Source organism: Rana temporaria, chromosome 12, assembly GCF_905171775.1.
Source record: "Rana temporaria chromosome 12, aRanTem1.1, whole genome shotgun sequence".
Lineage (NCBI taxonomy): Eukaryota > Metazoa > Chordata > Amphibia > Anura > Ranidae > Rana > Rana temporaria.
The window spans coordinates 33,497,383-33,521,893 of NC_053500.1; the positions used below are offsets into that span (position 1 = coordinate 33,497,383).

The following is a 24,511-nucleotide window of genomic DNA, read 5'->3' on the forward strand; positions in this document are numbered from 1 at the left end:
ATATATTAGCAGAAGCCCTATACAATATTGGAGCAGGAGCCCTATAAAATATTAGAGCAGGAGCCCTATAAAATATTAGAGCAGGAGCCCTATAAAATATTGGAGCAGGAGCCCTATAAAATATTGGAGCAGGAGCCCTATAAAATATTAGAGCAGGAGCCCTATACAATATAAGAGCAGGAGCCCTATACAATATAAGAGCAGGAGCCCTATAAAATATTAGAGCAGGAGCCCTATAAAATATTGGAGCAGGAGCCCTATAAAATATTAGAGCAGGAGCCCTATAAAATATTAGAGCAGGAGCCCTATAAAATATTGGAGAAGGAGCCCTATAAAATATTGGAGCAGGAGCCCTATAAAATATTAGAGCAGGAGCCCTATAAAATATTGGAGCAGGAGCCCTATAAAATATTGGAGCAGGAGCACTATGAAATATTGGAGCAGGAGCAATATAAAATATTAGCAGAAGCCCTATACAATATTAGAGCAGGAGCCCTATAAAATATTGGAGCAGGAGCCCTATAAAATATTGGAGCAGGAGCCCTATAAAATATTGGAGCAGGAGCCCTATAAAATATTAGAGCAGGAGCCCTATAAAATATTGGAGCAGGAGCACTATGAAATATTGGAGCAGGAGCAATATAAAATATTAGCAGAAGCCCTATACAATATTAGAGCAGGAGCCCTATAAAATATTGGAGCAGGAGCCCTATAAAATATTGGAGCAGGAGCCCTATAAAATATTGGAGCAGGAGCACTATGAAATATTGGAGCAGGAGCAATATAAAATATTAGCAGAAGCCCTATACAATATTAGAGCAGGAGCCCTATAAAATATTGGAGCAGGAGCCCTATAAAATATTGGAGCAGGAGCCCTATAAAATATTAGAGCAGGAGCCCTATACAATATAAGAGCAGGAGCCCTATACAATATAAGAGCAGGAGCCCTATAAAATATTAGAGCAGGAGCCCTATAAAATATTGGAGCAGGAGCCCTATAAAATATTAGAGCAGGAGCCCTATAAAATATTAGAGCAGGAGCCCTATAAAATATTGGAGAAGGAGCCCTATAAAATATTGGAGCACTGTAAACTATTGGAGCAGGAGCCCTATAAAATATTGGAGCAGGAGCCCTATAAAATATTAGAGCAGGAGCCCTATAAAATATTGGAGCAGGAGCCCTATAAAATATTGGAGCAGGAGCACTATGAAATATTGGAGCAGGAGCAATATAAAATATTAGCAGAAGCCCTATACAATATTAGAGCAGGAGCCCTATAAAATATTAGAGCAGGAGCCCTATAAAATATTGGAGCAGGAGCCCTATAAAATATTGGAGCAGGAGCCCTATAAAATATTAGAGCAGGAGCCCTATAAAATATTGGAGCAGGAGCACTATGAAATATTGGAGCAGGAGCAATATAAAATATTAGCAGAAGCCCTATACAATATTAGAGCAGGAGCCCTATAAAATATTGGAGCAGGAGCCCTATAAAATATTGGAGCAGGAGCCCTATAAAATATTGGAGCAGGAGCACTATGAAATATTGGAGCAGGAGCAATATAAAATATTAGCAGAAGCCCTATACAATATTAGAGCAGGAGCCCTATAAAATATTGGAGCAGGAGCCCTATAAAATATTGGAGCAGGAGCCCTATAAAATATTGGAGCAGGAGCCCTATAAAATATTAGAGCAGGAGCCCTATAAAATATTGGAGCAGGAGCCCTATAAAATATTGGAGCAGGAGCACTATGAAATATTGGAGCAGGAGCAATATAAAATATTAGCAGAAGCCCTATACAATATTAGAGCAGGAGCCCTATAAAATATTAGAGCAGGAGCCCTATAAAATATTGGAGCAGGAGCCCTATAAAATATTGGAGCAGGAGCCCTATAAAATATTAGAGCAGGAGCCCTATAAAATATTGGAGCAGGAGCACTATGAAATATTGGAGCAGGAGCAATATAAAATATTAGCAGAAGCCCTATACAATATTAGAGCAGGAGCCCTATAAAATATTGGAGCAGGAGCCCTATAAAATATTGGAGCAGGAGCCCTATAAAATATTGGAGCAGGAGCACTATAAAATATTGGAGCAGGAGCAATATAAAATATTAGCAGAAGCCCTATACAATATTAGAGCAGGAGCCCTATAAAATATTGGAGCAGGAGCCCTATAAAATATTGGAGCAGGAGCCCTATAAAATATTGGAGCAGGAGCCCTATAAAATATTAGAGCAGGAGCCCTATAAAATATTGGAGCAGGAGCACTATGAAATATTGGAGCAGGAGCAATATAAAATATTAGCAGAAGCCCTATACAATATTAGAGCAGGAGCCCTATAAAATATTAGAGCAGGAGCCCTATAAAATATTGGAGCAGGAGCCCTATAAAATATTGGAGCAGGAGCACTATGAAATATTGGAGCAGGAGCAATATAAAATATTAGCAGAAGCCCTATACAATATTAGAGCAGGAGCCCTATAAAATATTGGAGCAGGAGCCCTATAAAATATTGGAGCAGGAGCCCTATAAAATATTGGAGCAGGAGCCCTATAAAATATTAGAGCAGGAGCCCTATAACATATTGGAGCAGGAGCACTATGAAATATTGGAGCAGGAGCAATATAAAATATTAGCAGAAGCCCTATACAATATTAGAGCAGGAGCCCTATAAAATATTGGAGCAGGAGCCCTATAAAATATTGGAGCAGGAGCCCTATAAAATATTGGAGCAGGAGCACTATGAAATATTGGAGCAGGAGCAATATAAAATATTAGCAGAAGCCCTATACAATATTAGAGCAGGAGCCCTATAAAATATTGGAGCAGGAGCCCTATAAAATATTGGAGCAGGAGCCCTATAAAATATTAGAGCAGGAGCCCTATACAATATAAGAGCAGGAGCCCTATACAATATAAGAGCAGGAGCCCTATAAAATATTAGAGCAGGAGCCCTATAAAATATTGGAGCAGGAGCCCTATAAAATATTAGAGCAGGAGCCCTATAAAATATTAGAGCAGGAGCCCTATAAAATATTGGAGAAGGAGCCCTATAAAATATTGGAGCACTGTAAACTATTGGAGCAGGAGCCCTATAAAATATTGGAGCAGGAGCCCTATAAAATATTAGAGCAGGAGCCCTATAAAATATTGGAGCAGGAGCCCTATAAAATATTGGAGCAGGAGCACTATGAAATATTGGAGCAGGAGCAATATAAAATATTAGCAGAAGCCCTATACAATATTAGAGCAGGAGCCCTATAAAATATTAGAGCAGGAGCCCTATAAAATATTGGAGCAGGAGCCCTATAAAATATTGGAGCAGGAGCCCTATAAAATATTGGAGCAGGAGCCCTATAAAATATTAGAGCAGGAGCCCTATAAAATATTAGAGCAGGAGCACTGTAAACTGTTGGAGCAGAAGTATTAGTAAAAGTTTTTAGTGGAAGTTTGAAGTGAGCCTCGTATTGGTGTGTCCTTTACTGTCATTGATTCTTAAAAATTCCACCATGGAACACTGACACTGACGCCGCGTACACACGATCATTTTTCGGCTTGTAAAACCTTTGTGTTTCACTTAAGGCAGGGGTGTCCAAACTTGTTTCAAAGAGGGCCAGATTTGATGAAGTGAACATGCGTGAGGGCCGAATATTTTGCCTGACATTCTTCAAACCATTAAAATTTGGTCTAAGTGTGTTCGTCCGAGCAACTAATACACGGCCCAACAAGAATTCTCTTGCCTTGCAGCCTTACCATTGCAACCAATGCAGCCTCACCATTGCAACCAATGCAGCCTCACATGTGCCATAAATGCAGCCTCGCATGTGCCATAAATGCAGCCTTATATGTGCCATGAATGCAGCCTTACATGTGCCATGAATGCAGCCTTACATGTGCCATGAATGCAGCCTTAGGCCTTGTACACACGAGGGGATATCCGATGAAAACGGTCCGCCGGACCGTTTCCATCGGATATGTCCGCTGGCGGATTTTGATCTGATGGCTGTACACACCATCAGATCAAAATCCCAGCGGAAAACATCCGCGGTGACGTGTCCGCGCCGTCACCGCGACGATGACGCGGCGACGTGCACAACCCTGGAAGGTAAATACTTCCACGCATGTGACGAATCATTACGACGCATGCGAGGGATGGGGATCGGACGGACTTATCCGGTGAGTCTGTACAGACGACCGGATAAGTCCGAAGGACAGGTTTCCAGCGGATAGATTTCTTAGCATGCTAAGAAATTTTTATCCGCTGGAAAACCGTCGGCTGGACAAATGTCCACTGGAAAATGTCCGCTAGGCCCTACACACGACCGGATGTATCTGCTGGAACTGATCCGCGGATAAATCCCAGCGGACAGATCCGGTCGTGTGTACGGGGCCTAACAGGTGCCATGAATGTAGCCTTACCATTGCAACCAATACAGCCTTACCATTGCAAGCAATGCAGCCTTACCATTGCAAGCAATGCAGCCTTACCATTGCAACCAATGCAGCCTCACATGTGCCATAAATGCAGCCTCACATGTGCCATAAATGCAGCCTTACCATTGCCATCAGTGCCTGATCGATGCCCATCTGCAGCCTCGAAGGAGAATATCTTGTTTACTCTGTGCCCTCTTTAATACAAAGTCCCGCCTCCTATGATAGACAGAACAGTCGTCCAATGGCATCCCAGGATACGGGACTTCCAATACAGACGCTGCTGGGTAAACAGGAAATTCTCTTCATGTAATCTGACGGCGCTCATCCTGCCCCCTCCACGGCAGCGCCGATAAATACTGTATATATCTTTTGTGGCCCTGGGGGCCACAAACAATATGTATATCCAAATCCCCAGGAGGGCCATATTAAGTCAACAGGGGGGCCGCATTTGGCCCACGGGCCGGACTTTGGACATGCCTGACTTAAGGGCTACCTACACTGAGAAAAACATGGAGGGACGCCATTGCTGATCTCCTCCTGAAAATGTCAGTTGCTTGGCTGTCATGTTGACTGTTGACATGTTGAATTCAGCACCAGTTCAGCAACATTTCTGATTGGTTGTTATAAATGACTGCACATATCAATGCCTTATTATGGAGTTGTTTTATTTTATCTGCTGTCGCTATTCATCTTCTGTGACCTTCTGACCGGTTACTTGATATTACCTTCTACCTTCTCCCATGTCCTCGTCCTCTCCAGCATACTGTAGCTCAGGGTGTGTGCAGGAATGGAAAGCTGTGTTTACAGATGAAACATTTCCTTGTATTTTCACTTAACCGCAATGGTTATAAACTAAACATAACTGCTTCGCTTACGCCAGTACCAAGGGGTGGCAGGACTTAAAGGGATAAACATGGTCACTGCATTCATTGTTTCACATTATCTGAGATCTTCTCTCTGGGCATAGGTGTGCGCAGCCTGTGGCATTAGGGTGTGCACCTGAAAGCTCAAAAACGCGTTACTGATCTCTCACTGTGTTCATTCAGAAAGGGAAGAAGCCGGTAAATTACATTACCTCTTCCCCCCTCATCCTGAAATATCATCTATGTGTGCCCACTGCAGTAGCCAATGGGAGAGGAGAAAAGCCAGCCATGCTGTGGGAGGCAGCAAGGGAAATCTGCACTGCAGGGAGTGATTAGGGTGTGCCTGGGCACACCTGGCACACCCTGTGTGCATGCCTATGTCTCTGGGGTATCTGGGTCTACCCTTCCCTACATCGTGGGATCTCACTCCTTCTTCTGAAGTGGAATGATGCTTGTCCTTCATGCTAGATCACTCATAGCTTTAACCACTTAAGGACCGCCTCCTGCACATATACGTCGGCAGAATGGCACGGCTGGGCACATGCACGTACAGGTACGTGCTGTGCTATTGTCTAGCCGTGGGTCGCGGGCATGCGCCCGCGACCCGGTCCGAAGCTTCGTGACCGGGACCGCGGGACCCGTGGACCCGATCGCCGCTGGAGTCCCGCGATCGGTCCCCGGAGCTGAAGAACAGGGACAGCTGTGTGTAAACACAGCTTCCCCGTTCTTCACTGTGGCGGGGTCATCGATCTTGTGATCCCTTTTATAGGGGGACACAATCGATGACGTCGCACCTACAGCCACACCCCCCTACAGTTGTAAACACACTTGAGGTCACACATAACCCCTTCAGCGCCCCCTGTGGTTAACTCCCAAACTGCAATTGTCATTTTCACAATAAACAATGGGCCAGATTCACAGATATCTGCGGCGGCGTAACGTATCCCCTTTACGTTACACCGCCGCAAGTTTTCAGCGCAAGTGCCTGATTCACCAAGCACTTGCGTGTAAACTTACGGGGGTGTAACGTAAAGCCGTCCGGCGCAAGCTCGCCTAATTCAAATGGGGCGTGTACCATTTAAATTAGGCGCATTCTCGCGCCGAACGTTCTGCATATGCTCCGTGTGAAAATTTCCCAACGTGCTTTGCGCGAAATTACGGTGCCCCGACGTATTTTTTGAACGACAACGTGCGTTACGTCGTTCAGTATTCCCTGACGTCTTACGCTAAAAAAAAAAAAATTTGAAATTCGACGCGGGAACGACGGCCATACGTTAACATGGCTGTTCTAAAATGCCTAAGTTTGCGACGGGAAAAACCGACTAGCGACGACGTAAGAGATTGCGACGAACGCGCGTATCTTCGTGGATCGCCGTAATCAGCTAATTTGCATTCCCGACGCTGGAAAACGACGCAAACTCCACCCTGCGGCCGCCGGAAAATTACACCTGGGATCCGAAGGCGTACAAAGCCGTACGCCTGTCGGATCTTAGCCAAAAGCCGTCGTATATTTTTTGTGAATTACAAATAAAGATACGACGCAGCAAATTTGAAAATACGCCGGAGTATCAGTAGATACTCCGGCGTATTTCCTCTGTGAATCTGGCCCAATGCATTTTAAATGCATTTTTTGCTGTGAAAATGACAATGGTCCCAAATATGTGTCAAAATTGTCCAAAGTGTCCGCCATAATGTCGCAGTCACGAAAAAAATCGCTGATCGCCGCCATTAGTAGTAAAAAAAAAAAATTAATAAAAATGCAATAAAACTATCCCCTTTTTTGTAAACGCTATAAATTTTGCGCAAACCAACCGATAAACGCTTATTGCGATTTTTTTTTTACCAAAAATAGGTAGAAGAATACTTATCGGCCTGAACTGAGGAAAAAAAAAGTATTTTTTATATATTTTTCGGGGGATATTTATTATAGCAAAAAGTAAAAAATATTGCATTTTTTTCAAAATTGTCGCTCTATTTTTGTTTATATCGCAAAAAATAAAAACCGCAGAGGTGATCAAATACCACCAAAAGAAAGCTCTATTGGTGGGGAAAAAAGGACTTGTTTGGGAGCCACGTCGCACGACCGCGCAATTGTCAGTTAAAGCGACGCAGTGCCGAATCGCAAAAAGGGGCAAGGTCCTTTAGCTGCATTTTGGTCCGGGTCTTAAGTGGTTAAAGTGGAACTCTAAGCAGATGGCTACACACTGTACCAGTGTACCAGTAACCAGTGCATTTTTTTAGCACTGGTCGCTGTAAAAACGACAACGGTCCCAAAAATGTGTCAAAAGTGTCCGATGTGTCCGTCATATTGTCGCAGTCCCGATAAAAATCGCAGATCGCCACCATTACTAGTAATAAAAAAAAATATTAATAAAAATGCTATAAAACGATCCCCTATTTTGTAGACGCTATGGCCCGGATTTACGTAGATCGGCGCATCTTTGTGCCGGCATAGCGCATCTCATATGCGCTACGCCGACGTAACTCTGAGAGGCAAGTGCAGTATTCACAAAGCACTCGCTCCCTACGTTGCGCCAGCATAACGTAAATTGGCCGGCGTAAGCCCGCCTAATTCAAAGTAGGAAGGTAGTGGGCGTGATACATTTAAATTAACCGTGACCCCATGTAAATGAAGGGCCGAACGAACGGCGCATGCGTGCGCATGCTCAGAATCACGTCGCATATACTCCCTAAGATACGACAGCTCAATGCCTACGACGTGAACGTAACCTACGCCCAGCCCCCATTCATGTACGACTTACGTAAACGATGTAAAATACGACGGCTGTTCCCTGGTCCATACCCTAACATGACTTACACCTGCTTTAGGTGGAATAACTTTACGCCAGGGGTACGCCTTACGTAAACGACGTAGATTACAGTGATGGGCGCAAGTACGTTCATGAATCGGCGTATCTCGGTCATTTGCATATTCGACGCGTAAATCAATGGAAGCTCCCCGTGCGGCCAGCGTAAATATAGATATGACGGCGTAGGAGACTTACGTCGGTCGTATGAAGCCAAAATTCAGGCGTATCTTGTTTGCTGAATAAGGCGCATAGATACGACGGCGCATCCGTGGACTTATCCGTAAGTCCTTTCTGAATCCGGGCCTATAACTTTTGCGCAAAGCAATCAATAAATGCTTATTGCGTTTTTTTTTTACCAAAAATATGTAGAAGAATACGTATCGACCTAAACTGAGGAAAAAAAATGTTTTTTTATATCTTTTTTGGAGATATTTATTATAGCAAAAAAGTAAAAAATATTGGCCCAGATTCTCAAAGGGCTTACGACGGCGCAACGCCATGTACGCCATCGTAAGTCCTAATCTGGGCCGTCGTATCTATGCGACTGATTCTTAGAATCAGTTACGCATAGATATCCATCAGATCCGACAGCCGTAAGGCTCTTACGCTGTCGGATCTTAAATGCATTTTTTTTTAGGTGTCGCCTCCGTCGTTTTCCCCGTAGAGTATGCAAATTAGCTAAATACGTGAATTCCTGAACGTACGTGCGGTCGACGCAGTGAAGTTACAACGTTTACGTTAGGTTTGCGCAGCGTAAAGTTGCCTCTGCTATATGAGGGGCAACCAATGTTAAGTATGGCCGTCGTTCCCACGTCGAAATGAAAAAATGTACGTTGTTTGCGTAAGTCATCCGTGAATGGGGCTGGACGCCATTTACGTTCACGTCGAAACCAATGACGTCCTTGCGACGTCATTTGGAGCAATGCACCCTGGGATATTTTCCGGACGGCGCATGGGCAGTACGTTCGGCGCGGGAACGCGCTTAATTTAAATGCTCCACGCCCCCTACCCGGCTAATTTGAATTAGGCGGGCTTGCGCCGGGTGATTTACGCTACGCCGCCGCAACTTTACAGGCAAGTGCTTTGTGAATAAAGCACTTGCCTGTAAAACTTGCGGCGGCGTAACGTAAATGAGATACGTTACGCCCGCCGAGTTTTGCGCCCATCTACGAGAATCTGGGCCATTGTTTTTTTTTTTTTTAAATTATCGCTCTACTATTGTTTATAGCGCAAAAAATAAAAACCGCAAAGGTGAACAAATACCACCAAAAGAAAGCTCTATTTGTGGGGAAAAAAGGACGTACATTTTGTTTGGGAGCCACGTCGTACGACCGCGCAATTGTCAGTTAAAGCGACGCAGTGCCGAATCGCAAAAAGTGGCCTGGTCCTTTAGCTACAAAATGGTCCGGGTGTTAAGTGGTTAAACTATTGTTCAGCTCAGTGCTTCCCACAGTATTAGAGATCAGAAGCTGGTTAAAAATGGTTGACATTTCCTAAAAATGTGTATATGCAGGTCCAGCCTTATCCTTTAAAATAAGTAACATTTTTAACAATCTTTTCAATTTTCAATGGCCCGGATTTAGAGAGCAATTGTGCCTGCGTAACCATAGTTACGCAGCGCAATTGCTTTCTTGCGCCGGCGTTACGAATGCTCCTGATTCAGGAACATCGTAACGCTGACTGCAGCCTAAAATCTGCGTGGCATAAGGCTCTTATGCCACGCAGATTTTAGGCTGCATTCTTGTGATGACCGCTAGGGGCGCTCCCATTGTGCTCAGCGTATAGTATGCAAATTGCATACTAACACCGATTCACAATGTTGCGCGAGCCCTGCGTACGCAAGTTACGGAGTTTCCGTACGGCGTCTTTAGCGTAAGGCTGCCCCTTCTAATAGCAGGGGCAGCCAATGCTAAAGTATACCCGCCGTTCCCGCGTCGTGAAATTTTAATTTCACGTCGTTTGCGTAAGTGATTCGTGAATGGCGCTGGACGCCATTCACGTTCACTTTGGGCTCTTTCACACGGAGCGGACCGTTTCCGGGTCCGCTCCGTGTGTCTCCGTCGGCTCAGCGGGTATTCCCGCTCAGCTGTCGGCGGATAGGGCGGTCCCCGCACACAGTGCAGGGACCGCCCTGTCTCTGCTCCGCTGTCCCCTATGGGGAACCTGATGCAGACGGACCGTCTGTCCGTCTGCATCAGTTCCGCTCAGCCGAACGGAAGAAAAATAGGGTTTCTTCCGTTCGGAAAAGCGGAACCCGACTGACGCGGACGCTAGCGGATGCTCCATCCGCTAACGGACGCGTCCCCATAGGGATTCATTACAAGTCTGTTAACGGACTTGTAATGAACGGACAGACGGAGCGGACGTCTGAAAGGGGCCTTTGAAGCAAATGACGTCCTTGTGACGTCATTTGCCGCAATGCACGTCGGGAAAGTTTCCCGACGGCGCATGCGCTTTACGATCGGCACGGGAACGCGCCTAATTTAAATGATTCCCGCCCCCTGCGGGATCATTTAAACTGCGCGCCCTTACGCCGGGCAATTTTGCCGGCGCGCCCTCGCAATTTACGGAGCTACTGCTCCGTGAATCGAGGGCAGCGGCGCAAATTTGCGGGGGCGCAGGGCAAAATCGTTGCCCTGTGCCTCCGTAATTTATGCGCAATTCTTACTGAATCTGGGCCAATGACTTTTTCAAAAACCAACAAGTACGGCATCCAAGCCTGGGGCAAACCATCCAAGCTTGGGGGCTGTCCCTTACTCTATAGGGTAATATCTGCCCTTGCCCCGAGCCCTAGTAACCCCAAACTTGTAAGGTCACCAAGGAATAGAGTTCATCAGTGGAGTGAATGATCTAGTCCCTGTCCCAGCACCCGCATGAATACACTCTATAGGGACAGACTGATTTTCAGGTTTATCCAGAATCCTTCTACACACTTACCTCCCCCCTGTCTTCCTTCTCCTACCAAAACGAGGATCAGACATAAAAGACAAATGAAGGGCACACTCTTTCTGATGATGCCCCCGTTTACTCCATGGAGACCCTGCAGGGGGGGAACCTGGCCACCCTCTGCCTCCAGACTCTCGGAGCTTTAGGGGTAAGAGATCTGGGACATAAAGATTGGAATGTTAAAGTGTGTGCAGTGATAACGGCTAAATTGTGTTTCTGTATACACAACTGATATGCGTTTAAAGGATAATTATGGCGTGTTTATTTCTATATTGTCTGTATACACATATAAAAATTGGCGTGCGCAAAGTATTTATAGTAAATCCACACAAAGCTGTTTATTTTAAATCGTTTCCTATTATATGCTTGGTTTGCATTCTTCTACATCAGGTAAAGAAATTAACGTATTTAGGCAACTATTGGTTACTTGAAATTTTACTAAAACTTTTGCATGGTAAAAATCCTGCTGGAAAGTTCAAGGATAACAAATCAAAATCTTGCTCCAGTTAGAATACCCACCTTAAGGTATATGTATGCCCAAAAACGTAAAACAGTGGAACCTCGGATTGCGAGTAAGCTTTTCGCAATACGAGCACTGGGCCAGATTCTTGTAGTTCCTCCTGCGGCGTCGCGTAAGCTATTTACACTACGCCGCCCCAACTTACAGGAGCAAGTGCTGTATTCCCCAAACACTTGCTCCGTAGTTTGCGGCGGCGTAGTGTAATTGGCCCGGCGTATCCCCGCGTAATTCCAAGGGGGCGGCTTGTATTTAAATTAAGCGCCCGTGCCGTTCGAACTGTGCATGCGCCGGGCTTAAAATAGCCCAGTGCGCATGCTCCAGTTCTCGACGGAAAACGTCAATGACGCCGACGTGTGCGTCATTGACGTAAAGTCGTATTCAAGAACGACTTAGGAAAAAGACGTACCCGACGGGAAAAGACGACGCGGACCCGACACCATACTTAACATGGCATACGGCGGACTGGCGTAAGGTTACCCCTCATATAGCAGGGGTAACCTTACGCTTACGCAAACGACGTAAGCGACGGCTACGTGACGCGATTTCGTTCGGGAATCGGCGTATAAGGGCTCATTTGCATAAACAAATGAGACCTGAACGTAAACGCCACCTAGCGGCCGGCGGCGAATTACATTTAAGATCCGACAGTGTAAGTGACTTACACCTGTCGGATCTACAGCATATCTATGCGAAAATGATTCTAGGAATCACTCGCATAGATACGCGGGTCAAAAAACAGAGATACGACGGAGTTTCCTGAGATACTCCGTCGTAACTCTTCTGAGAATATGACCCACTGTATTTAAAAAAAAATCCTAACTCGGTTTGCGTGTGCAGTACCGCGTTTGGCCTGGTGGGGGGCGCCGAAGCCCAGCGGAGCCAAATGGCGCAGAACACAGCCAATTGGCACAATTCGGTAATGCTCGGAAAGACACGGTAATGCCGCGTACACACGATCGTTTTTCGGCATGAAAAAAAACGTCGTTTTCAGCATGTCCAAAAAACAAAGTTTTTCCAACTTCATCATTAAAAACACCGTTGCCCACACACCATCGTTTTTGAAAAATGATAAACAAAGCGCGGTGACGTACAACACGTACGACGGCACTCTAAAGGGGAAGTTCTATTCGCCTTTGGGCTGCTTTTAGCTGATTCCGCGTTAGTAAAAGACGATTTGCGCTTTTTTGTCTGTTACAGCGTGATGAATGTGCTTACTCCATTATGAACGGTAGTTTTACCAGAACGAGCGCTCCCATCTCATAACTTGCTTCTGGGCATGCGCGGGTTTAAAACGTCGTTTTTGCCCACACACGATCATTTTTAACAACACGAAAAACGACATTTTAAAAAAAAATTCAGAAGCCGAAAAACGATGTGAAGCCCACACACGATCATTTTAAATGACGTTTTTAAAAACGTCGTTTTTTTTTCATGCCGAAAAATGATCGTGTGTACGCAGCATTATACTCAGTTCTAGAGCCCTTCTGAGGTTTGCCAAGGTCAGCCGAGGTGTCCTCGGGCCTTTCCGCCCATTTCTGAGGCTCTCCGCCCCCCCCCCCCCCCACCTCTGGCCGCATGCGGTATTGCATGCCATTAAAGTCAATGCGGAACAAATTATTTTTGTTTCCATTGACTTCAATGGGGAAACTCGCTTTGATATGCGAGTACTTCTCCTGGAACGGACTATGCTCGGAATCCGAGGTTCCACTGTATTTTGCAGCTTCTTAGATGAGGTGGCTGCGTTGGTTTTCTTTTTTTAGTCTAAGCACATATTCAACAAGTACGTAGATACTTTGGACATCAAAGTCACATGAAATTAGAAGAAATGACCGCACACCACTGTAGACCAAAATCCTTTTTATTTGGACATCCCAAAGACTACAGGAATCAGAATATTGGGTAGACGTGTTTCGGACACTTCACGTGTGCTTAGTCATTACCATCAAAGTCACATGATAAGTCATACCCCATGTTTCCCTATGATAACCATTGATATATATGTGCGACTTAAAGTCATTCATGCACTACTTTCGTCTGACTTTCGTGCAACTTGAAGGCCAAAGGCTTCAGTGTTAACCCTCAACAGTCATTCCTGAATGTTTTACGTGCAACAGTGGGTCCAACTTTGCAGAGGGACAACAAGTCACATCCAAGTGCACCCAACCAAAGTTGCGTCATTGTTGCATCAAAGTTGCACTCCAAGGTTGGCGACTATGGAGTCTTACAAGTGTGAATGGAGCCTTAGTTTAAGTTAGGTCGGTAGGATGACATGCACATTTGGGGTTCACAAATCCTCCTTTATCAGGGTTTGTATGCTGAAAATTAATAGTACTGGACCTGTATCTCAAAGAAGCAGATACATTAGTGGTCAGTCACCCGTGTGACCCATACAGAATACAAGCTCTGACGAAGAGGGATTTGTGATCCCCTGAATTGCACTGGATTTGAACCAATCACTGTGGCGTGCTCATTCCTCCAATGGGAGGACTCCAATTGGGGACTCCTTAGGTTACTCATTGGATTGGATTAGAATAAATGCTTATAGAGCGCTGAATGTGAGTTGTGAAACTTGCGTCTAAGCGCTTACCAACAAGCTGGGGGTATCCAATTCCCAGGAGCAAAGAGAAGAGACTAGGACATCTAAGTGAAAGAGGTGAACAAGCAAAAAGCAAACAGAAATATAAAAAGAGGGGAGGGGAGGGGGGGCAGGACACAAGGAGCCTATCCCTACTCCCTGACCATGGACCGCAGCCTGGGATTAAGGCAGCGTCCTGCTAAGAGCTTGTTGATAGAGAGTTCCCTCCAGAAAGTTCAGATATTTGAATACCTATCCTTCTCCAGGATCCACCATATGTATTCTTTTAAAGTTGGCTTGTGTGGACTACAGAACACCTCCAGCCACGTAATGGGAAGAAGAGAAAAAGAGGTGTTCTGTAGTCCTAACGCACTTCCTGTCCTAGGGTGACAACACTACTCCTCCAGAGATACAGTACAGTGAGTGAGCGTTGACACCCTAGGACAGGAAGTGTTATACTGGCAGGATCACCTTGTAAAAATCTAGAAAAAAAGCCCGAACAAAGAAAACAAATGAATCCACCAGATCTAAGGACTGGTAAGCTGCAGTATATTGCAATTTTGTTCTTTACAACGCTCTTAACCTTAGCTTTAGATAATACAAATCAGGGGTCTCAAACTGGCGGCCCTCTGTTTGCGAAACTACAAGTATTGTCATGCCTCTGCCTGAGGGAGTCATGCTTGTAACTGTCAGCCTTGCAATTACTCATGGGACTTGTAGTTTCACAACAGCTGGAAGCCCACCAGTTTGAGACCCCTGATCGAAATGCAAGCAGATCTGGTAACCAGCACACAGGGCATGGGTGTTGGACTGCAGCCTCTGGTCTCATAATTCTATGACTTGGAAGAATGGAAAAAATGGCCAGCACATGCACCAGGCTCAAGAGATGGTGTTTCAGGGAAAGTAGATGCAAGCATTGTTGAGATGTTAGCAGAGGGGGCGTTTTGTGCACTTTATGCCAGGGCCAGTTTCCAGTTTTGACTGGTGTGTATTGTTGAAATATCAGTCTAACCAAAACAGATATTTCTGGTTTGGTGGATGGTAGCAAATTACATTGCCTTTGGCTTTTTTTATATCCTTCCAGGTCTTTATCAGTAAGATATTTCTTCTTTTGTTCCCAAATTGATATCAGACTACTAGAGCTTTTACAAAGGCACACCTAAATGTTACCATCTAGCTAGGCATCCTGCTTTATTGATTTCAGAAAGGGAAGCAAGCATGGTACCCAAGCTGAGGTAAGTAACAATCAGGCTTCATTTCCATGGACGTTTTTGGACGTTTTTACAGCCACTTTTCTGAGCTTTTTTTGCAGCTTAAAAACTGCTCTCCATGTTTTTGAGCTGTAGATGGCTGAGCCGTTTTTAAGCTGCAAAAAAAACCAGGACCAGTGCGTTCTGAAGCTCCAGCCTTAGAGCTGTAAAAACGCCAGACGTTAAAAACGCTCAAAAACGCGCAAAAACGCTAAAAACCGCTACAGCAGAGTTTTTGAGCTACAGCTCAAAAAATTTTAAAAAATTTAAAAATAAACATGGACAGGCGTTTTTAAAAGGCTAAAAAAAGTGTCTGTAAAAACGTCCATGGAAATGAAGCCTTATAGTAAGACATTCATGAGAAGACAACCTATCACTTTGCTAGGCACAGAGGAATTTCACAAATCCATACAAGTGGACTGAAATTCTCATTGTGCCAAAGCACATGAGGCATTTAACAGGTTCCTACAGTTTATCATACCCATATTTTGTCTTCTTCATTATTATTATTTTTTTTTACTGGTTACTTTGGTTTCCCTACCCTGCTGACCTTTTGTCTTCTTTTTTATCAGGCGTACGTGGAGCTGCAGGAGCTAGTTATGGACCCCAATAATGATATGCACTGGGTGGAGGCTGCCCGATGGCTTAAGAACGAAGAAGGCTTCCAGGACGATCAGAAGCAGTGGGGAAAACCTCAGCTGTCCCACCTCACATTCCGCAGCCTCTTGGAGCTACGACGGGCACTGAAAAATGGTACATTTTGGCAGCTGCTATAAAATTGGGGGGAATATTGAAAATAAGACATGTAAAAAAAAGGAGGATGCTGAATTTGGTTTGCCAAGTAAAAATGTACTGACAACCAACATGCTGGTAACAGTGTAAGGCCCCGTACACACGACCGAGTTTCTCGGCAGAATTCAGCCAGAAACTCGATCGGAACCGTATTCTGCCGAGAAACCCGGTCGTGTGTACACTTTTGGCCGAGGAAGCCGACGAGGATCTCGTCAGGCCAAATAGAGAACATGTTCTCTATTTCCTCGTTGTTCAATGGGAAATTTTGGCTCGCCGAGATCCTCAGCGGCTTCACAAGGAACTCGACGAGCAAAACAATGTGTTTTGCCCGTCGAGTTTCTCGGACGTGTGTACGGGGCCTAATAGTGCAGTGATTAGAGCAAGGGTCTCCAAACTTTGGAACAAAGGGCCAGTTTAGTGTCCTTGAGGTTTTAAGGGGGCCAAACTGTAGAAAACACCCTGGTGTCATTGAGAGTAAACTGTGCCCCATCACTGGTTTTAGTGGAAGGAATAGTGCTCTATTGTTGGTATCAGTGGGAGGAATGGTGCCCCATTGTTGGTATTCATGATAGGAATGAGGCCCCATCATTGGTATCTGTAGGAGGAAAGATGCCCCGTCCAAGATCTGGCCCTTTATCCAAGGGCTGGATACAGGCAAGCAAAGGGCCACTTCCAGCCCGCAGGCAGCAGTTTGGAGACCACTGGAGTAAAGGGATGGTTTTAACAGTCTTCACTGTCCAATCATAATCTAAGGACAAGAAGGTAACCAGGATGTATTGCTTAACTGCAGCAGAGAAAAGTCCGGTCACCAATCAGTTCTACAGAAATATGTGTATGAAACAGGATTTCAGCTTTAATATATTCTTGCAGCTTCTGTTGTGACCTTTTTAGTTGCGATGTGCCAGCCTAAAACATGGTCTTCATTAAGTCTAGGACAGGGGTCTCCAAAATTTTCAAACAAATGGCCAGTTTATTGTCCTTCAGAATTTAGGCAGGCCGGATTGTGGCCAGTGGGCACAGAAAATGACCCGGGCCCAGCATCAGTGAGAATAAATATGGCCTCAGGGTTGGTGGTCAGTAGGAGAAGTAAAGCCCCTATCAGTAGGAGGAATCGTATCCCATCATTGGTATCAGTGGAAGGAATAGTGCCCCCTTGTTGGTGTCCATGGGAGGAATAGTGCCTCATATCAGTGGGAGGAATAGTGCCCCAAGGATAAAGGCTAGCAAAGGGCCAAATCTGGCCCTCGGGCCGCAGTTTGGAGACCCCTGCTCTAGGATATGAGACTACAGTATTTCAGGTAAAATAATGTTTGCATATATAGTATGGAGTACTGTACATTTTGCCAGTATTCCAGATTGTGTGAATATCACACAATCTGGAACAGGTTGTAAAAAATAAATAAAAAATATTGCAAAAAATTCCACTAGGTTTGCAATTAGTAAAAACTGGATTTAACGTGTAAATGTTTTATCACTAGGCACAGTGATTCTGGACCTGGCGGAAAAGACTCTTCCGGGAATCTCTAGTCAAGTCATTGATCAACTGATTTATGAAGGTCGTCTGAATCCCAATAACCGGGAGGAAGTACTGAGAGCCCTACTTCTGCGCCACAAGTAAGCCACATCACAAACCAATTAAGGGAAAATTCCTCCCCAAATTAATCACATAGTTTTGATTGGTGATTGGTTTATTGAACTTTATTAGGGAATCGATGATAAATTGTAAGCACAATATAAGCTCTTCACTTTATATGAACTTTATATGAACTTCAGCTTTAAATAATTTCTGTTTATAATGGAGGGCACCTTTAGATATACTCCTAATTCTTTTGGACGTTTCGGGTACTAATAGCCAGATTCAGGTAGATTGGCGTATCTTTTGGCTGGCGTAGCGCATCCCATTTGCACTACGCCAACGTAACATAGTGAGGCAAGGCCAGTATTCACAAAGCACTTGCTCCGTAAGTTACGTCGGCGTAGCGGAAATGGGCCGGCGTAACCCCGCCTAATTCAAATTAGGCAGGTAGTGGACGTGCTACATGTAAAGTAACCGTGACCCCATGTAAATGAAGGGCCGTTGGTACGGCGCATGCGCGCGCATGCTCAGAATCACGTCGCAAATACTCAATGCTTTTGACGTGAACATAACCTACGCCCAGCCCCATTCGCGTACGGCTTATGCAAACAATGTAAAATACGACAGCTGTTCCGTCGTCCATACCTTGCATGGGCTGCGCCATCTTTTTGGTGGTTTATCTTTATGCCGGAAAAACGCCTTACGTAAACGGCGTAGCTTACTGCGACGGGCGTACGTACGTTCGTGAATCGGCGTATCTTGCTCATTTACATATTTGACGTGTAAATCAACGTAAACGCCCCTAGCGGCCAGCGTAAATATGCACATAAGATACGACGGCGTAGGAGACTTACGTCGGTCGTATCTTGGCAACAGTGAGGCGTATCTCATTTTAAGAATGCGCGCAAAGATACGACGGCGCTCATTCGGACTTACGACGGCGTATCTACTGATGCGGCGTCGTAAGTCTCTCTGAATCTGGCTATAAGTATTTATCTGAATGAATAATCAGTCCATGAATATAAGTCATTAGTGTCGGTTTTTCAGACCATTTTTGTATGTAGAGATTGTGAAAATACTACGTGCCATAATGAAATAGCTCAGCACTGGTGTACATTACAATACGACAGACGTAATAACAATGTTTATACTCCAGTTTCATCAAGGAATGCTATAAATATAACAGTATAACATTAGTATTTTCTAAGAAATGTAACAGTCGCATCAAAAATATCTATTAACAGCCGGCCAGATGAAGAGCTTTCCAAAGGAGACCTTGAGAGTGGACAGTCACTGATTCACCAGATTGAGATGAAGACCATAGAAGAAAAGGTAGGAAGGGAAAGCCAGTAAGCCTCCACCAATGGCTCAAATGGCTCCCAGCAGATATTGCAGGTGGCAGCCCATTAGCTGGTTCTCAGTTACAAAATGTATTATCCAATAACAATATTAAAACAGTAAAATGACTTAGTAAGAGATGAGAATGAAGCCAAGTTAAGGCTATCCAATTTATATCATCCTATAATATGTTTGAATGGTTATTAATAAGAACAGAAGTGCTATTTAAATCCATGGAAAATTATTTCGGAAAGCCATGCACAAAAAGAAAATTAGGTGAATAGTGGTCCTTTTTCTAGTAAGGTCACTCAAGGGAAGTTTTAGGGTAAATAAGTAATGTTCAGCTATTGTTGACTTTAGCCATGTTCTTTGCTGAACATTTCTGTATGTAGACATTGTAGAGCAATACAAATCAGTTCTTTGCTTCTTCTGGCATCAGGGAGTGCATTGCACAAAGCCTCCTTAAGCCTCATGCCCAGGGACGTTTTTACAGACACTTTTATTAGCGTTTTTTGCAGCTTAAAAACGCCTCTACGTGTTAGCCTCTGGCCTCATGCCCACCATGACGTTTCTGAGCTGTAAATGGCAAAGCCGTTTTTAAGCTGCAAACAAAAAAACAGGATCAGTGCTTTCTGAAGCTCCAGCGTTAGAGCTGTAAAGACGTCAGCGCTGGCAAAACGTGATTTAACGAGGCTTAACGCATTCAGCGTTTCTTTCTCTATTCAAAATCAATGGTTCACTATGGGAGCCCATTGATTTGAACAGACGTCGCACCAGAAGTTGGATCAAGATGATCCGACTTGCAGTGTAACTTGTGTGCTGAGAATCTTGAAGGGGAAGCCCGCGAAAATTTGAAAAAATTAATTGCGTGAGGTTCCACCCCCAAGACGATACCAGACCGTACGGTCTGGTATGGATCTTAAGGAGAACCCCCACACCAAAAGAAATGGGTTGGGGGTTCCCCTAAGATCCATACCAGACCGAAGGGTCTGGCATCGTCTTGGAGGGAACCTCACACAATTTTTTTAAAAAATTTCGCAGGGTTCCCCCCTTCAAGATTCTTAGCACACAAGTCGCACCGCAAGTTGCATCATCTTGATCCAACTTCTGGTGCAACCTCTACTCAAATCAATAGGCTCCCATAGGGAACCATTGATTTTGAATAGCGAAAGAAAAACGCGACTGAAAGCTAGCGTGGCGAAACGTGCATTGAATTCAATGCAAAACGTGGAAAAAATCGCATTAAAAATTCAGTTTTTTTCCTGGCGTCTGTACTAGCTTTACAGCCCATTTTTTAAAACGTCTGTGGGCATGAGACCTTAGTTTTATTTCCATTTATATTACACCAAACCTAAAACAAAAAGACCCATATTTAAGTTATTTTTATTGAATGTTGTTCACAAGCTAAAAAAGACTGGTGGTCTCTGCACCAACATTCCAAATGATATATGATGTGGGTCTTGATTTTTATTTAAAGGTCTCCTATGCTCCTATGTGTCCCTAATTTAGCAGAACATTCTCAAGTAGTGAGACTTAATTGGTCAGTAGGCAAAGTGGTCTTGTCATCTGATTGCAGAGTATTTAAGCACCACTTCAATGGTACGTTGGAACTGGTCATCTCGCCCATTACACAAGGTTGATGTGAAAGGAAAATAATGATGTAGCCAACAGCATATGCTCTCAGTTTCTTACCTGCCAAAAAAGTAGATGTTTGTTGGTTGCAGTGGAGGACACCTTTATTGCATTTGAATTTAGAAATCAAAAGCTCTGTGAGAGTTAACATTTAAAGGGACAGTCCAATGAAAGCCGATATTTTAGGTTTTGGTAGACGCTGAAGAGTTCAACCACCTGACAGTTTCTTATGTCTCTCAAGGTCTCTGTTTTCTTCCTTTGAAGTCCTTGGTCTGCACACATGATGTGGCCATTATTAGGGGTTCCCATTAACCTTGTTGAATTTTTTTTATTTTATAATATGGAGCTTGTAATAGGAGGACCTGGAACACAAAAAGCTGGACAGGAACATCCAAACCTCCCAGGTGGATAAGAACAGAGTTTGGGATTATGGAAGGAGAGCTCTATGTTAGAGTATCCCAAACATAAAAGAAGCCAGGGGCTGACTCAACCCACCTGGCTCCACCTATAGTTAAACTATCACTTTCTTTTGGACTGACCCTTTAATTCACTCATCTGCTTTATAGCTTTATGAATATCTACAGTATGCCATTTATTTAGACTAAATAATTAATTTCAATTCAACAGTCACATGCCAAAGGGAACCTGGACGAAAAGGTACCAGAGAATGCCGAAGCCTCAGTGGTCATGGTTGGTGAGTATATCCCTTTATTGCCCACTTCTACCATGTCTAATTTTTCAGCTCACTGAAACTTGTTACTTTACCGATTTAGAAGTCTATTTATTTTATTAATTAATTATTTTATATTCTCTCTTTAATAAAATAAAAAACTGTCAAATCAGAACTATAGGTAGATTTTAGAATTCCATTTAATCCAGTTAGGGTTTAATAAAACGAATAAAGAGCCTGTATTGATGGCCTTTTGTTCACTTTACATAGTTTTGCCTACCCATATACTGTAAGTCTATAGAAAAGCAAAACCCAGTTGAAGCAGGTCAATTACAGGTCTAGAAGGAGGCCAATTGCTGGCATATGCACCTGTTAATGAATTCTGAATGATCCCAAATCATCTGAAGTTGGTGTCAAACTGACCTCATCAACACACACTCAAAGCCAATCCAAAAATGTGATTTTAAAGAGTACATAAATCAGTGTTTATATTAGCTTCCTTCAAATTCCTATATAGCGGCCAGCCGTGACCTATTGCATTGCATCATGTTCTCCATAGAAAGCTTAGCTCCATAGAAAGCCATTGACTAATCTCTATGGCTTTAACTGAGGTAGAGAATAATTTAGGCAGGAACCTGACTATGGACTTTGACAGGAGTGAGTGAGTCTCAGAACTGGCTGAACGGGATTAAAAATCTTTTGGCAGCTGAAAAAGTTTGAGTCCAGTATATGTATTCAGCTGTGTATTTAGCTGCTTGTGTATTGTTCTGTTTTAACTTCAATTTTCGAAAAGACTATCATCTATCACATGTAGGGTGAATATGACAATCAGTGCCGAATTTTGGTTTGGGTACTTTTTATTTATTTTTTGCTGATATTTAAGTCTTATTTTTAATTGTATGTGTTGGGAATTATTACCTCCAAAATAAATTCTTGGCTAGGAAGGAGTGTTGTCTGTATGTCTTTTAACTGCTCTTTCTCTCCTCTTTTATTACCGTCTACTTTCTAGGTAGTCTTCATTCTTCACATTTCCCTCTTCTCCTCATCCTTACTCTTTCTCTGGACCTTCCAGACATGTCCTTCTTATCATACCATTCTCATCCCCATCATCTACCCACATCACAGGCTGTGCTAGTTTCCTGGAGGCCCCCACACTGGCTTTCGTACGTCTGAAGGAGGCTGTGCGTCTGGACTCAGTCATTGAGGCTCCTCTTCCTATCAGGTTCATGTTCATCCTTCTTGGTCCCAAGAATGCCACCACCAGCTACCATGAAGTGGGGAGGGCTATATCTAGCATGATGGCTGAAAGAGTGAGTAGTGTGCCAGATAAAACCTGTATCTGTACATCTGTGCAAAGCTAATTATTATTAATACATATGTAGAGTCAACCTTAAATTTACCACTCAAAAGATATATATTTTCTAAAAATTAATATTGACATTGGTAGCATAAAAATGCCTGTTGATCTGCCAGAAAACCAGTCAGCTGCAGTGAGTTGAAAACACCAAATCGTCAAGCAGTGTTGCCAGCCCTGCCGATTTCTCAACTGCTGGATTACAGAATACCTCCCCCTCTCCTCATCACTTACAGAATCAACAAGTATTTTTCTGTACATGCAATGTTTTTTTTTTTTGCCTAGACATACACATTAATGTGGTAAAGAACAGGGATGAACTGGCCTCTGGGACTACAGGGAGTTTCCCGGTGGGCCGATGGCTCAGTGGGCCAGCTTCAGTGACAGCGGACCGCCGCCCCCTCCGCTCCTCTGTCTCTCCCTTCCCACAGCGCTCACCTCCTCTCCCTGCCCACAGCGCTCACCTGGGGGGAACAAAGAAGCAGGGAGAGGAGCAGGGGGGGCGACAGAGGAGCATGGGGGTGGGGACAGACAGCTGACTCAACAGCTATGGCCTGGGAGTTTCTCACTTCTGCCTAATCTGGCCCATAAGGGGGGGCACCAAACTTCTTTGCCCCGGGTGAAATAATGTCTAGCTTCCCCACTGGTACTGCCTATAAGAGTACCAGTCGTTCTACTCTAATAAAGTAGAACGGCTAGTGGCTAGTGGAGGGGGAGAGGGGGCTTGGGTGGCCGGGGGGGGGTGCGGGAGTTGTCTGGCCACCGTGGGAGAGACCTGTCAAAGTGGGCCAGTCTGGATGAAGTCCAGGGCCAAATTTTTGTCCCAGTCCAGCCCTGGTAAAGAATAATACTTAACAGCTGTGCAAAATGCTTATGCATTAATATAAATGAAGAATCAATACAATAGTGCTAATATATTACCCTATGACGATCATTTCAGATTTCCTTTTTATTATATTAACTTTCTTCAATTTACCAAATTGCTTCTTTTAATTATTGACACGTTCTCCTCTGCAGGTGTTCCGAACAGAGATGTACCTTGCTGGTGGCCGTGAGGATCTTCTCCACTCTCTAGATTCTTTTTTGGATTGTTGCATAGTTCTTCCTCCCACTGACTCAACAAATGAACAGCTACTAAAGGATCTGGTACCAGTTCAGCAGAACCTGCTTAGGAAGAGGTACCAAGAGGTGAAAATTGTGCCAGGTGGACATAAAGGTACAGAGAACTCAACATAACTATTAATGGTTAATGGTTAATATCCATGTCCAAACTACTTTTACGGTTAATAGCAATATTCATTTAATGCACCTTATCAATATAGCATGGTGGGCATTTTCTAAGAAGCTATGAATTGCAGTTTCACAGTTTTAATGCATGTTCCAAGCGATTCTCCACTAAGACTTGTCTTTGTTGTGCTGCCTTGACATCTACTTAAGGATCATGTGTAGGGCTATGCAAATTATATATTTCTGCCTATGTAAGTTATTTTTACCTGTAACTGCTGACTTATAGCACTGATATAACCTAAGAGCTGGTTGGACCTTGTTAGCCTTTTACCAGTGCAAGAAACAGTACATTTTGCTTCTTAGGAGTAAAGCCCCATACACACGGTCAGAATTCCCAACAGAAAAAGTCCAATGGGAGCTTTTGGTTGGGAATTCCGACCGTGTGTATGCTCCATCTGACTTTTTATGTCGAGAATGTCAATAGAAATAGATTGAGAGCATGTTCTCAATTTTCCCT

At 44.0% G+C, this 24,511-nt stretch overlaps 1 protein-coding gene across 3 annotated transcripts in view; it reads left to right on the top strand.

Annotated features, from left to right (window-relative positions):
* Window positions 1-24,511, top strand: part of SLC4A1 (solute carrier family 4 member 1 (Diego blood group)) — a 103,013-nt gene that overhangs the window by 58,435 nt on the left and 20,067 nt on the right. For all 3 annotated transcript variants that reach the window (XM_040330533.1, XM_040330534.1, XM_040330535.1), the window contains 6 exons: window positions 15,978-16,158; window positions 17,676-17,811; window positions 19,018-19,105; window positions 21,371-21,437; window positions 22,539-22,723; window positions 23,785-23,983. In XM_040330533.1, the coding sequence (XP_040186467.1) occupies window positions 15,978-16,158; window positions 17,676-17,811; window positions 19,018-19,105; window positions 21,371-21,437; window positions 22,539-22,723; window positions 23,785-23,983 (856 nt within the window). The remainder of the gene's footprint in view (window positions 1-15,977; window positions 16,159-17,675; window positions 17,812-19,017; window positions 19,106-21,370; window positions 21,438-22,538; window positions 22,724-23,784; window positions 23,984-24,511) is intronic.